General features: G+C 42.5%; 1 protein-coding gene across 1 annotated transcript in view; it reads right to left on the bottom strand.

The window, feature by feature from the left end:
* LOC143413377 (uncharacterized) overlaps positions 1–13,809 on the bottom strand; it is a 19,731-nt gene extending 5,922 nt beyond the window's left edge. Inside the window, exons 1-4 of the mRNA XM_076876292.1 lie at positions 13,754–13,809; positions 13,029–13,205; positions 9,158–9,331; positions 3,075–3,248 (exon numbers count right to left, since the gene is read on the bottom strand). Coding sequence (XP_076732407.1) covers positions 3,075–3,248; positions 9,158–9,331; positions 13,029–13,205; positions 13,754–13,809 — 581 coding nt within the window. The remainder of the gene's footprint in view (positions 1–3,074; positions 3,249–9,157; positions 9,332–13,028; positions 13,206–13,753) is intronic.
* Between the last annotated feature and the right edge of the window lie 1,066 nt (positions 13,810–14,875).

The raw sequence follows: 14,875 nt of genomic DNA, 5'->3' as shown, positions 1-14,875 counted from the left end.
ACTTCAAGACACACAGAGCCACCTTTCACATTTTTGCGGACCCCTTCTCCTTTGATGTGCAAGATGCCCCTTCTGTGCTTCAAATGGAGCTCATTGAGCTGCAGTGCAACTCTGAACTCAAAGCAAAGTTCAGGGAGGTGAGTGGAAAAGCAGACAAGCTTGGACAATTTTTGAGAGACTTGAGCCCTAGTTTCCCTCGGCTTTCCCGAATGTTCAAGCGGACCATGTGCCTTTTTGGTAGCACATACTTGTGCCAAAAGCTCTTCTCCACTTTGAACTTCAATAAGTCCAAGTACAGGTCCAGACTTACGGATGATCATCTTCAAGACATACTGAGGGTCGCAACTGCTTCCTCCCTCAGGCCAAATCTGGCTCGGCTATGCGAGAGGAAACGCTGCCAGGTCTCTAGCAGCAAGGAGTAGGCAAGAGAAGCCATGTTCAGAAGAACAGTTCATTTTCTACAGTGTTCCATTCATGTTCAGAAGAAGGTTATAGAACTGTTAATACAGACATTTCAATCTAAACACAGCAGATATAGAAGACTGAAAAAAACACACAAGTTCACTGACTAAAAATATCTTATTATTATTTTATTTATATATTACAGATTGATTTATTTTCTTATTAATTCTTAATTTGTTTATTTATTTTTCATATTTTGTGTTAAAAAATAAAAATAAAGAGATTTGAGAAGATTGGAATTTTTTAACCATGCCTTTCTTGTGGAAAACCTAATGCGGCCCAGCCTCACCCAGACTCTGCCTGCAGCGGCCCCCAGCTAAATAGAGTTTGAGACCCCTGTCCTACAGCATAAATCAGTAAGAGAGGGTACGACCTCTCTCATGGCCCCAAGTGGTGTGTGCATGCCAGAGCACTCTGGAAGGCACACAGAGTCTTTACAGACTACTAAGGATCAAACCTCTATCATCATGCAATCGATTATAAAACTCTAAGCATATATGAGTAAATATTTCTAAGCATCAATCAACAATATAAACCTTACAGCTGGTTTTAATAACAGAATTTATTTGTTTCTCAAATGAGAAAGAGCTATCGAGAAACACTCCTAAATCTTTAGTTCTGAACTTTTCCAGTGGGCCAAGGTCAACATTATTAGATAATGCTAGTTCTTTTCCCTTACATTATAACAATGTGAGGAGTTAATGCTAAGTATACTGCCATTAGCGGCTAATTCTAATTAGGGGTGAATAATTATTAGTAGCTAATGCTAATATCGTTTTCTCTTCCCTTTTAACAATGTGAACAACTAGTGCTAGGTAGGCTGATGCTAGCAGCTAATGCTAATTTGACGTGAATTAGCATTATATTAGTGAGGAGTTAATGCTAAGTAGGCTGCCATTAGTGGCTAATGCTAATTTTAGATGAAAAAGCATTAGCAGCTAATGCTCATATTGTTTTCCTTTGCTTTGTAAGAACGACAGCAGCTAATGATACGAAGTCTACCATTATTAACTATTGTTAATTTGATGTAAATTAGCATTATCTGATAATGGTAACCCTTTTCCCCTGCATTATAACTATGTCAGGAGTTAATGCTAACTAGGCTTCCATTAGGGGCTAACTCTAATTAGGTGAATAATTATTAGCAGCTAATGCTAATATTGTTTTCCCTTCCCTTTTAACAATGTGAGCAGCTAATTCTAATTTGATGTGAATTAGCATTATATTAGTGAGCAGTTAATGCTAAGTAGGCTGCCATTATTAACTAATGCTACTTTGACGTGAATTAGCATTATGTGCTAATACTAATACTGTTTCCCCTTACTTTTTAACAATGTGAGCGGCTAATTCTAAGTACGCTCTTGTAAATAGCTAATTCTAATTTAGTGTGAATTAGCATTATTCAATAATGCTAACACTGGGGCAGGGATAGCTCAGTAGGTAAAGTGGTCGCCCCATGATCGGAAGGTCGGCGGTTCGAATCCACTTAACGGCTACCCTGAGGTACCCCTGAGCAAGGTACCGTCCCTACACACTGCTCCCCGGGCGCCTGCTTAGTGGGCTGCCCACTGCTTCACTGAGTGAATGGGTCAAATGCAGAGAAAAACAAGTAATTTCCCCATGGGGATCAATAAAGTATCCATTATCATTATTATTATTATTATCTTACTTATTAAAAATGATAGTAGCTAATACTAATACTCTTTTCCGTTGGGTAACAACGATGTGAGGAGTTAATGCTAAGTAGGCTGCTTTTAGAGGCTTATTCTAATTAGGGCTGAATAATTATTAGTAGCTAATGCTAATACCGTTTTCTCTTTCCTTATAACAATATGAGCAGCTAATGCTAATTTGATGTGAATTAGCATTATATTAGTGAGGAGTTAATGCTAAGTAGGCTACCATTAGCAGCTAAAGCTAATTTGAGGTGAATAAGCATTAGTAGCTAACGCTAATACCCTTTTCCCTTGTGTTATAATGATGTGAGACGTTAATGCTAAATAGGCTTCCATGAGTGACTCCTTTCCCTTGCATTATAAAATGTGAAGAGTTTATGCTAAGTAAGCTGCCATTAGCAGCTAATGCTAATACTGTTTTCCCTTTCTTTATACAACTTGAGCAGCTATTGCTAAGTAGGCCACTTTTCTCTGCTAAGGATTTGTGTGACCATGATGGAAACTGATAAGCTCATGCTGCTAAGCTAATGCTGTTTATGGGCCCTGTTAGAATCAATATTTCATTCTCATTCTGTTGTTTGAGAACAATAACAGAAAAATGTGCACTTGAGAACAAATTTATTGTGACTTCAGCTGTGAATGTACAGTTTGTCATTATTTAAGCTTCCATTTCCAAATGTTAGCTGACACTTTATTAGGTACACTGGTATCTATATCAGGTACACCTGTGACCTAAATGTTCCTGCAAACAGACTCCTTGGAGACCCCTACATAAATATCCATGAACTATCCAGCTAGACTAGTGTGTCTGTCCCTGAAAATATTCCTGCATGTGTGATTGTTCATGTGTCATCTGCAGGAAACAAACAGGAAGTGAGTGAAAGACACGGGAAATGTTTCCAGCTCTTCCTCCTCTATCAGATTTTCTCTCCATACCTGAGAGTGTCCAGTCTCCAGCCTGGATCCTTCAGTCCAGCCGACAGCAGCTTCATTCCTGAGGGACCTGGATGATTGTAGCTCAGGTCCAGCTCTCTCAGATGGGAGGGGTTGGAGCTCAGAGCGGAGGCCAGAGAAGTACAGCCTTCCTCTGTGATCAGACATCCTGACAGACTGCAAACACACAAAACAACAATCTATCTGTCAACAGTTGTTTTCTCTTTGTCACAATAACATCTATCCATCCATTGTAACTTTATTTATAAGTGACAATACCCAACAGACAACAACAGTCATCTGAAGCTGTTTAACAGTGTAAGGTAACCGCCTCCACTGTGAGCAGCACTTGGTGATGGTGGGAAGAAGATCTCCCTTTGACACAAACATCCTCCCAGTGAAAACAGGCTCCAGGAGGAGCATCTACCATGACTGGTTGCAGGGTGAGGGGAAAGAGAAGAGATGAGCTCAGAGAGACAAGAACAAAACACAAACTAAGGAGAGAGAAGACAAAAGTTAAGGACATGCAGTAGTGACATATAAAAGCATCAGGAGTGAAAAGAGGGGAGAAGAAAGCAGAGCATCATGGGAAGTCCACCAACAGCCTGAGCCTATAGCAGCATAACTAAGGGATGGTTCAGGGTCACCTGATCCAGCTCGAACTATAAGCTTTATTAAAAAGGAAAGTTTGAAGCTGATCTTCAAAGTAGAGAGGGTGTCTGTCTCCTGAACTCAAACTGGGAGCTGCTTCCACACCCAGTCCAACATAGCCAGGCTTTCTTTGCTGCTTTGACAAAACCTCAAATCCCAGTCAGAGATGATGAGCATCATCACAGTGATGATCATTTCTCTGTAACCCAGGCTTTCTGCTTCAGGATCTGTGCACGCTCACAGAACAAGGAGACCTTTAAACATCATTTCACTAAATGGATGGACTGGGCTCAGCCTACAGATGAACTGGTGCCAGAGATCATAAAGAACATCAAACAGTCAAATTCAACACTTTAATGGAAATATGAGATTAATGCTGCAGACAATCATGAAGCTGCTGAATTCATGAACATCAAGAATGCAGCGAGTGGTAAAATAAAGATTTGACCTCAGTGTGCTCAGTGTTCCTGTCTATTCCTAACATATTCCTAACATGATAGCTGCACTTTAGAGCTCTAAAACTGGAACTGACACATGTTTAAACTCTACATGTTACTCAGTACATTCAGTTCTGACACTCGCCCACAGTCCAACAAAGGAAACATGGAGATCACATCAGTTTGTCACCAAACTCTAATTATTAGGGCAACTTAACCTGTTATAATCTCGTTAACTCATTAACTGATTAACGTCAGCAATTATTTTAATCACAGTTTTTAAAATCATGATTATTGTGAAAGTGCTCACTGGCTCTGAATATAACAGCCATGGGTCACAGGAGGGATGTTGATCAGTGCTGGCTTGAAATGGGCGTCATTATGCGTCTCAGCCAATGGGAGCATTGAGGGTGGGCCTAATACTACTGCAGCGCTCACATGACCCAGGACAGAAAGAAAGGGGCGGGGACAGAAACATGGAGACAGGTACAGATCTTTGACATGTTCATTTTAAACTGTTCCAGGAGGCAGTGTTGATACAACTAAAGTTATCTGTTGTTGAAGAAGTCGGTCTGAGGAACGTTCTTAGGATCAACAAATGACGGCATGTATGAGCCTCAAGACGCAGCATCACAAGAAGAACACATGAGCTGTAGAAAAAGGAGAGACTACGAAAGCCACGGCGTTACAACGTGAACCAGCTGTTGGTCTCTCTGGAGACTACTGGGCGTGGCTGGGTAACCATGGTTACCTGGGAGTTACAGAAACGTGCAGAACATGTGATTCATGTTGCACAGCAGTGGGACATTTGAAATAAAGTCAGCACACTCAGTACAGATAGTGCATCAAATATGATGCTGCTGCCAGACGTCTGCCTTTGAACACGTCCCTGCATCGCGCACAACACCAAGGTTGCCATGGCGATCACAGCTGACAGGGACAAAGCGCACAGCTGGAAGCCTGCAGGTATATTTAACATGATGTATTTCTCAGTGTCCTGTCGGTGTGTGAGAGACAAACAGCCTCTGTATGTGTGTGTAAATACAGCATGAATATGTAGAGGACATGTTTGTGGATATAAGTAAATGAAAGCTCTGCGTCATTTGAATCTTCTTGTTTCTGTTGCAGGTCTGTGACTGAACTTCTGGGAGGAGAAACGTTGGTTTCATGCTCTGTGATTCTGTGTTTTGTCATCTCTCTCAGGTGATGGAGAGCTCAGATGATGACCCCGCCTACGTGGTCAAATTCAAGTCTACATTCAGAACAGACCTGGAGACACGCAAGCAAAATGCCAACATTGTATATGTGAAAACTGCTGCTGGAGCCAGATTCAAGGAGCTCAAGTGTTTACCCAGATCTTACTGAACTCACTGCAGGAACAGAGGGTTGTTGGAGGGAAACCTGTGGAAGCAACAACATCCGAGCCACCAGAGAAGAAGTTGGCCCTGTTGGTGCTTCATCAGAGTGTGAACAGGAGGAAGACTCAGCTGAGAACAGTGTGGTGGATACAGAGCAGAGCCCACCATCAGTACAGAGGCCTGTCCATTAGAGTGCTGCTCCAACATGCAGCACATGTACTTGGCCACAGCTGCAACATCTGTACCTGTGAAAGCTTCTTCTCTGTTGCTGCTCATATTGTGCAGAAGAAGAGAGTTTCTTTATCATCAGAAAATGTCAATGAGCTTGTGAGTCTTAGCAGCTGGCTCGGTGCAGAGGAGGAAGAACATGTCAGTCAGAGGAAGATAAATGCAGTTCATGTTGTCAACTCAACCTGGACTGTTGAAAGAGTTTTTCTTTGTCTGGTTTCTGACTGAGATTCTCCAAAGGAAATCCAGCACAAACACACACTTCACACACTCAAAGTCCTGCACAGTAAATGAGCTGATGAGCGTTTGTGCTGCTGCCTGATAACAGAACAATAGTTCTGCTGCTTCCTGTTCTGGAAACACACATTTATAAATGTTCACTTGCTGTTGATCAAAGGTATGTTGGTGGCTCTGGACGCTGAGGGAACTTTGTAAAAAACTAGATCAAATGTTAACGTCCTGGCAGAGGCAAAGAACTTTGATTTGATATTTGATTAGATTCATGTTTCAGCTCAGACTGACAGAAATATTTGAACTGCTGCTGTGTTAAAGGGAACACTGCTGTTAGAAAGCACCTGATCTGTTTCTGCACACTGAATGTTGCACTTCTCATACTGCAGTACTATTAAAATAAGTACACAATGCACTACTTTTGAACTCATGATTGCATGTTGCTGTAACAAAGCCATTAATGTGATTCAAAGTGTTCATGGTTTCCCAGCACAACAAATGATTGCACAAGTGTGACTGATCCACTTTCTAATGTGTGTGTAGCCCACACTGTGTGTCACTGTGTCACAGGTGAGTCTGTGTGTCCAGGTTCTATGAGGACAACAGGATATAGTGACTGAGTCCAGCAGCTTAAAGTCTGACTCCATCCTCCATTTAAATAACTCACAGCAACAACTGAATAGCTTTGCCTTTGTGTAGCTGACACTTCATTTTAATGTCCTTCTATTCTGGTTCATCTGGTCTCAGTTTCTATAAGCACACAGGTTTCATCAGGACTCTATGACCTCAGTGATCTTTGCTGGGCCTTAATGCTCTGAACAAAGCTGCACATCACAAGACTAAATAGAAATGAATCAGTCTTTCATTCTCACTGCTGTTTGACTTCAGCTCTCAATGTCCCACCATAACCCATGGAAAGAATTACTGTCCATCCAGGCTGCTGAACATGAAGCTGAAGAAGGTGGAGTATTGTGAGGGCTGATGGAGATGATGAATCCAGGAGCAGTGGGTGGATGGCAGCATCAGCATGAAGGATCAGTGTGAGAACACATCATCATCCACAAAGGAAACCAGTCTGAGTGTCTGACGCTCTTGTTAGAAAGACGCAGTCCCAGCAGTTAGCTTGTCTGCTAGTTAGCTGAGAGCTAACTCACTTGTACATTGAATACCAAACTGTGTAAACCAGGGGTGTCAAACATATGGCCCGTGGGCCAAATCCAGCCCATGAGATAATTTCATATGTCAAATATTGATGAATTTTCAGGCTTGCTGATAATCAATGTGAGCACGGCTGAGGTTTTATTCTGATGAGCAAACCATGTGGCCAAACACTTTAAGAGACAGACTGGGATCATACCATTATGTGAAAGAAGACATGTCCCATAGACAGCAAGGGTAGTGGTAGAGACCAGTACACAGAGAAATGGGAGCTGTACTGAAATGCAAGCGTGTCAGGAAAGAGTGAAAAGGCAAAATGAGCAGCATCTGGCTGCATTTCAGTGATATTGGAGACCACAAAGCTGAGTGCAACATTTATACAGGAGATATACAGGAGACGCTGAGAGCAGAACTGATAAAATTAGGAGCTGGCTAAAGTGAGACCCATTTTTATTTCCACCCATTTTCCACTGTGGAGGACAAAAGGTTTCAAACTGGTCCAGGTCTTAAACCTCACGTGTTCTTCCTAATAGCAGTAAATGGATAAAAATAAGGCTTTTATGAAAACACTGAATAAAACTTGCTGCCTTTAAAAAGACTAAATGTACAGTTCAGTATTGAATACTACATAAAATAAACTATATATAAAGTGTGTCTGAATGGCAGAGATGCAGAAATATGTGCATGTAGCACAGAGCCACGGCTCAGTGTCTGAATGAGTCTCACAGACCTGAATGTGCTGTTGAAGCCATTTATAATTAGAACGTAATTCTTTACTCGTTTGATCTGCTCCTTACCACAAGCCACCAGACGTAGAAGGTTTTGGACTTTTAACTATATTTTCTGAAGTTTTACAACTTTTCTTACTGTTAAAAACCTTGTTATGGCCATTCATGCTGTACAAAGTAATTAGACATGTGTGGTATCTACAGAAACGTCAGAATCTCAGCTAAAAGTTCACAAAACCATCTCAACAACCACCAAACAGCTGAAACAGCAGGTGAACAGATCACACAAAAAAGATGTAAACACAAATCCCCCTGATCATCTGTTTTTTAAACATGAAGCGTCGTTTTGGACGTTCATTTACTGCTGGTTCAGTGAATTTTGGTTGGACAGTGATGAAACCTGCAGCCTCAGAATCTGTGAGAAGTCTGCTTTCAGCACGCAACAGCATTGTTGTGTTGTGTGGATCCACCTCTGCAAACTCATCACTGTTTCACCATCATGTTTCTACACTGAACAAAAATATAAACGCAACACTTTTGTTACTGCACCCATTCCCCATGGGATGGACGTAGAGACCTAAAATTCATTCCAGATACACAATATAACCATCCCTCCCAAACAGTGGTCACAAATCAGTCCAAATGTGTGGTAGTGGGCACATCTGCTATATTGAGATAATCCATCCCACCTCACAGGTGTGCCACATCAGGATGCTGATCTGACATCATGAGTAGTGCACAGGTGTACCTCAGACTGCCCACAACAAAAGGCCACCCTGGAATGTGCAGTTTTTTGCGCTATTGGGGGTCTGGGGACCCAGAACCGGTCAGTATCTGGTGTGACCACCATTTGCCTCATGCAGTGCAACACATCGTCGCATGGAGTCTATCTGATTGTCAATTGTGGCCTGTGGAATGTTGGTCCACTCCACTTCAATGGCTGTGCGAGGTTGTTGGATATTCGTGGGAACTGGTACACGCTGTCGTATACGCCGGTCAAGCACATCCCGAACATGCTCAATGGGTGACATGTCCGGTGAGTATGCTCTCAATTTTAGGTCTCTACGTCCATCCCATGGGGAATGGGAGCAGTAACAAAGGTGTTGCATTTATATTTTTGTTGAGTGTACTTAGACAATAACAAAGGAAGCAGTTCCCAGGAACTACTTCCTGTCTTGTTAACATAAGAGTATGTTGCCCTTCAAAACACCTCCACTTCTCCTCTTATTAGAGGACTGCCTTATTATTAATCTGCTAATTCTGTCAGTTGATGAAAGAAAAATGCTTGATCTCACCTGAGAGTTTCCAGTGTACAGCGTGGACTCTTCAGTCCTTCAGACAGAAGCTTCACGCCTGAATCCTTCAGGTTAATGTTACTCAGGTCCAGCTGTCTCAGATTAGAGGTCTGAGAGCTGAGACCTGAGGCCAGAGCTTCACAGCTTCTCTCTGACAGGTCACAGTGACTCAGTCTGAAAAATAACAGATAAACAATTACAAAAATAAAACACTTATGTTGAAGCGTAATGAGATACTATTATATTTAGCAATATTTCATCTTGTTTTGTCAGGAAACTGAGCACTGATGCAGAGCAACATGTGGAGAGAATCAGAGGAGAAGAAGTGAAGACAGAACAGCAGTAAAACAACACTGAATTGTTCAGTGTGCTTTTGATATCAACAGAATGTGTCAAACTTCTTTATTTTGTATTTGTTTTAGTAGAATTGATGATTATCACTTAGATAACAACCACAGGCCAGGTCTAAATTGCACTTTGGGGACAGTTACACCCAGAAATATTTCAGAAACGTGGACAATTTGTGCTCCATTGTATTCAGTATTGAACAAACTGAGTACCGATGACCACTTAATATTTTTGATAGTTTATTTGAGTTGTTCCACCTGATCTGTGTTAACTAGAATAAACATTTAAAAGCTAAAGCTATGATCACATATGTACTTACAGAGCTTTGTTGGAGGCTTTGACCACTGGCAGCAGCCTCAGTAGAGCCTTTTTAAAGGCTCGTGTTCACACTTAGATCATCGATTTCTACTTACATTTCTTTCTGGGAAAAATGGAGATTACTTTGAAAACAGGAACTATTTTCCCCAAAAATCAGCCCTTGATTAGTAAATCACTCCAACATGTTCTCAGTCAGAAGAAGCTGTCTTGTTATGAGGGAGAGAAGAAAAAGATCGAGGCACAGAAACTTGTTGAAAGAGAGATAAAGCAGCTAAAATCAGGTGTAAAAGTAAAGCAGAGGATGAGCTGAATAAAGGACACTCAAGGCTGGCTTGGAAAGGAATGAAGTTCATGGTGGGGATGCAGAACAAGGACCAAAGATGAATGTGATGCTGAATCAGCAGAAGACTTGGACTCATATAATTCCAGCTTTGATATCATTGATTTCAATGAAGATCTTTGTGATTGTAGCAAAGGGCCGGTAGCTCTGAGAGTCCCACTGATGAGGTTTCTGTGAAGGTTCGCAGTTATCTAAAGAGCTTAGAAAAAAAGGCATCTGGACTTCTTAAAGTTTCTTGAAGACGTTTCACCTCTCATCCAAGAAGCTTCTTTATTTCAAGGGTCAAATAGTGGAGAGTCCCAGATTAGCCTGTGTACAAACAGACTTCAGCCATATAAGAGTGTGTGTGAGTGAATGAGAGCACACACAGGACACTCTGATCTCTGAATGTGTGTGACGCAGTGAAAAAGAGGATTGTACTGGATATACTGTGACTGACAAACAGAGTTTAAAGAGAAAGGTGTTTGGATTAAAATGGATTATGCTAAAGTGAACGTGCTAATGAAATCTGAACTGAATGAAATGTGAAGTGAAGATAATTCAGATGTAAAAGAGAGAGAGAGGGGGTGATGATAAGGTGAGGCTGAAGATCAGTGAAGGGCATGTAAACACCTGATTGGTTGAGTAGATATCAGATCGACAGTTTAACAGTTTTCCCTGTGGATTATAACTTTAAGAAGATGTAACATTCATCAAGGAATCCTGCTCTCCGGATTATTTCCATGAACACTGAGCTGGAACACATCTACAGTGCTGGAAGTGCCCGTCTCACCACCAACCTCTCTGTGCACATTCACTTTTCAACCCTTTGTGAGACACTAAACGTGTAAATCTGAGTATTTATCTACAGTGGGGCAAAAAAGTATTTAGTCAGCCACCGATTGTGCAAGTTCCCCCACTTAAAATGATGACAGAGGTCAGTAATTTGCACCAGAGGTACACTTCAACTGTGAGAGACAGAATGTGGAAAAAAAATCCATGAATTCACATGGTAGGATTTGTAAAGAATTTATTCGTAAATTAGGGTGGAAAATAAGTATTTGGTCACCTCAAACAAGGAAAATCTCTGGCTCTCACAGACCTGTAACGTCTTCTGTAAGACGCTTTTCTGTCCCCCACTCGTTACCTGTATGAATGGCACCTGTTTGAACTCATCATCTGTATAAAAGACACCTGTCCACAGCCTCAAACAGTCAGACTCCAAACTCCGCCATGGCCAAGACCAAAGAGCTTTCGAAGGACACCAGGAAAAGTATTGTAGACCTGCACCAGACTGGGAAGAGTGAATCTACAATAGGCAAGCAGCTTGGTGTGAAAAAATCAACTGTGGGAGCAATCATCAGAAAATGGAAGACATACAAGACCACTGATAATCTCCCTCGATCTGGGGCTCCACGCAAGATCTCATCCCGTGGGGTCAAAATGATCATGAGAACGGTGAGCAAAGATCCCAGAACCACACGGGGGGACCTGGTGAATGACGTGCAGAGAGCTGGGACCAAAGTAACAAAGGTCACCATCAGTAACACACTACAACGGCAGGGAATCAAATCCCGCAGTGCCAGACGTGTTCCGCTGCTGAAGCCAGTGCATGTCCAGGCCCGTCTGAAGTTTGCCAGAGAGCACATGGATGATACAGCAGAGGATTGGGAGAATGTCATGTGGTCAGATGAAACCAAAGTAGAACTTTTTGGTATAAACTCAACTCGTCGTGTTTGGAGCAAGAAGAATACTGAGTTGCATCCCAAGAACACCATACCTACTGTGAAGCATGGGGGTGGAAACATCATGCTATGGGGCTGTTTTTCTGCCAAGGGGACAGGACGACTGATCCGTGTTAAGGACAGAATGAATGGGGCCATGTATCGTGAGATTTTGAGCCAAAACCTCCTTCCATCAGTGAGAACTTTGAAGATGAAACGAGGCTGGGTCTTCCAACATGACAATGATCCAAAACACACCGCCCGGGCAACAAAGGAGTGGCTCCGTAAGAAGCATTTGAAAGTCCTGGAGTGGCCTAGCCAGTCTCCAGACCTCAACCCCATAGAAAATCTGTGGCGGGAGTTGAAAGTCCGTGTTGCTCGGCGACAGCCCCAAAACATCACTGCTCTCGAGAAGATCTGCATGGAGGAATGGGCCAAAATACCAGCTACTGTGTGTGCAAACCTGGTAAAGACCTATAGTAAACGTTTGACCTCTGTTATTGCCAACAAAGGTTATGTTACAAAGTATTGAGTTGTATTTTTGTTATTGACCAAATACTTATTTTCCACCCTGATTTACGAATAAATTCTTTACAAATCCTACCATGTGGATTCATGGATTTTTTTTTCACATTCTGTCTCTCACAGTTGAAGTGTACCTCTGGTGCAAATTACTGACCTCTGTCATCATTTTAAGTGGGGGAACTTGCACAATCGGTGGCTGACTAAATACTTTTTTGCCCCACTGTATGTTAGTGCAAACACCTCTAATAGGTTGGTTTAGTCTTTCCAAGTCATATCTTCCCTTGGAGTCTGCGGTCCAGGCTTCTAAAATCATCCTAGTTTAACAAGCAGTACAATCTAGAGTAGAGCTGCACTAACAGGTGTGACTGATGAGATCTGATACTCATGTTTATTTGTATCAGGACAAGCAGGGAAGACCTGGACATCAACTCTGTCAGGCTGCCTGAGTCCTCTCACCCACATCAGCTCAGAACTCTGCATTATCTACTGAGTCAGACTCAGAGGATCAGGGATCAGAAGTTCTACAAAGAGTAGAACCAGACTTCCTGTATAGAGGTGTGTGGGCCTACTGATCCACAGTGTCAGCACAACTTTCACATCATATTCATCTCAGCACAACTAAAACATGCTGACTGACCCCAGAGTTTCAAGTCCACATCCTGGACTCTCCAGGAAACCACACAGATGCTTCACTCCTGGATCCTGCAGGTTGTTATTGTTACTCAGGTCCAGCTCTCTCAGATGGGAGGGGTTGGACTTCAGTGCTGCTGCCAGATAATCACAGCTGATCTCTGACAAACCACAGTCCTTAAATCTGAATAAAAAATGAAAGATGTAAGTTTATTAGACAAAGTGCTTGAAATCATTCAGTGTTTCATCATCTGTTCAGAGCTGAAGAAGGTTCAGAATGTAGAAGTTTAGAAAATGGAAACTCCAAACAGCTGAAGCCAACAGGAAGCAGCTTCAAACAAACAAGAGAAAAAAATGAATTTTTCACATTGAAGTTGACAACTTTATGATAAATGTACAAGTTTTGCCGTGTGAAAGAGAAAAAACTGAACAGGAATCCTCAGAGTTGAACCCTCTGCACAGAGGTTCAGGTTCCTGTTCAGGTCCCAAAGTGCAGAACAACAAGGTTTCAAACAGCTTCGTTCCAGCAGCATCAGCCACAGAAATGCAGAGATAATTCTTTGGATCTCTTGGTTGTGTTGTATGATGCTGTGTTTGCATATCTGGTGTCTGTGTTGCTTTGTGAGGATGGATCATTTACTGCAGCTCCAGATAAACAGAGCTGGACCTGAACCTGGTAGCTTCACTTAGAAGACACTTGTGACGGGAACGTGTGAGAAGTTTTGAGCAGACAAGTGTTGATTTTGAGTCTGGGACGAGGTCTCCACAGTCTTTGTGGAGATCCACATTCTGCGTACTGCCTGTGAGAAGCTGCAGACATTTCTCCTCCAAATCCACTGAGCAGCTGCTCGTGGTGGTATTAGCTTCATGTGTGCATGTTAGCATTAAGCCGCGGTGACACTCTGCTGTGGACACGGTCACAGCTGGACGCATGATGGATGAGTCGTCCTTCCTGTTAAACTTCTTTGAGGTGAGCTTGAAGCTGCTGCTTGGGGAGCATGCACAGCTGGTTATTGTACTGGAAATGTTCTGCAGACGAGTCCACGTGCTCACAACAAAGCTCAGTGTGGACGACGCTGTGCACGCTCCAATGCTGATTAGTATGAGTGCGCACTTGGTCTGAAAACTGGAAAGCTTTGAGTATCCCTGCTCTCTTCCCTCTTCCAGAACAGGGAAGAGAGCGACAGCAGCGTTCAGCACAAACACAAAGGATCAAAGAAGAAGAACATGACAAGCTCAGATGGAGGCTGCAGTGGACACTTTTCATTGTTTTAACATTCGCTTTCACTTCAGCTTCACCAACAACAGCACAAGCAGAGCAGCCCACTGACTGCGTGGCCGTGACGGCGCCCCCTGGTGACTGTAAACCACTACAACATGTAGACGGCCGTCTGCTGCTCATTTCTTTGCCACCATCACAGGAGCTCTTTATCATGTTCTACACTCTCATTGGTTCTTTGTGTGCTTGTTTTTTACAACAGTAGTCATTGTGATTGTTCAAAGAAGACAGTCAGCTGTGACTAAATGCAGCTCCTACAGCAGTGATTGGAATAACTACTGAAGCTAATCCAGTATCAAAGCTCAGGAATCAGCAGCTCCCACCTCGTTTTCTTTGAACAACTATTTTTAGCTGCTGTGTTTTTGTGTTTCTGTGGACCTCAGACATCCTGCTGCTCTGGAGAACTGAAGCTCTAAAGGCTTCAGCCTTTATCTCCAAGAAACAAAGCTGATCATGGAGACCCAGCAGGTCAGCTGATCTGTGGACAGCACCAGCATCTTTAAGTAAGTCTGAGAGGTGAGCAGTCTTTGGAAGCCTTTACTGTCTGATAGTCTCAGAGCAGGATTTGGATCATT

This window comes from Maylandia zebra, linkage group LG2 (genome assembly GCF_041146795.1).
Source record: "Maylandia zebra isolate NMK-2024a linkage group LG2, Mzebra_GT3a, whole genome shotgun sequence".
NCBI lineage: Eukaryota > Metazoa > Chordata > Actinopteri > Cichliformes > Cichlidae > Maylandia > Maylandia zebra.
The sequence above is the reverse complement of the archived record's forward strand: the minus strand, read 5'-3'. Positions and strand labels throughout refer to the sequence as shown.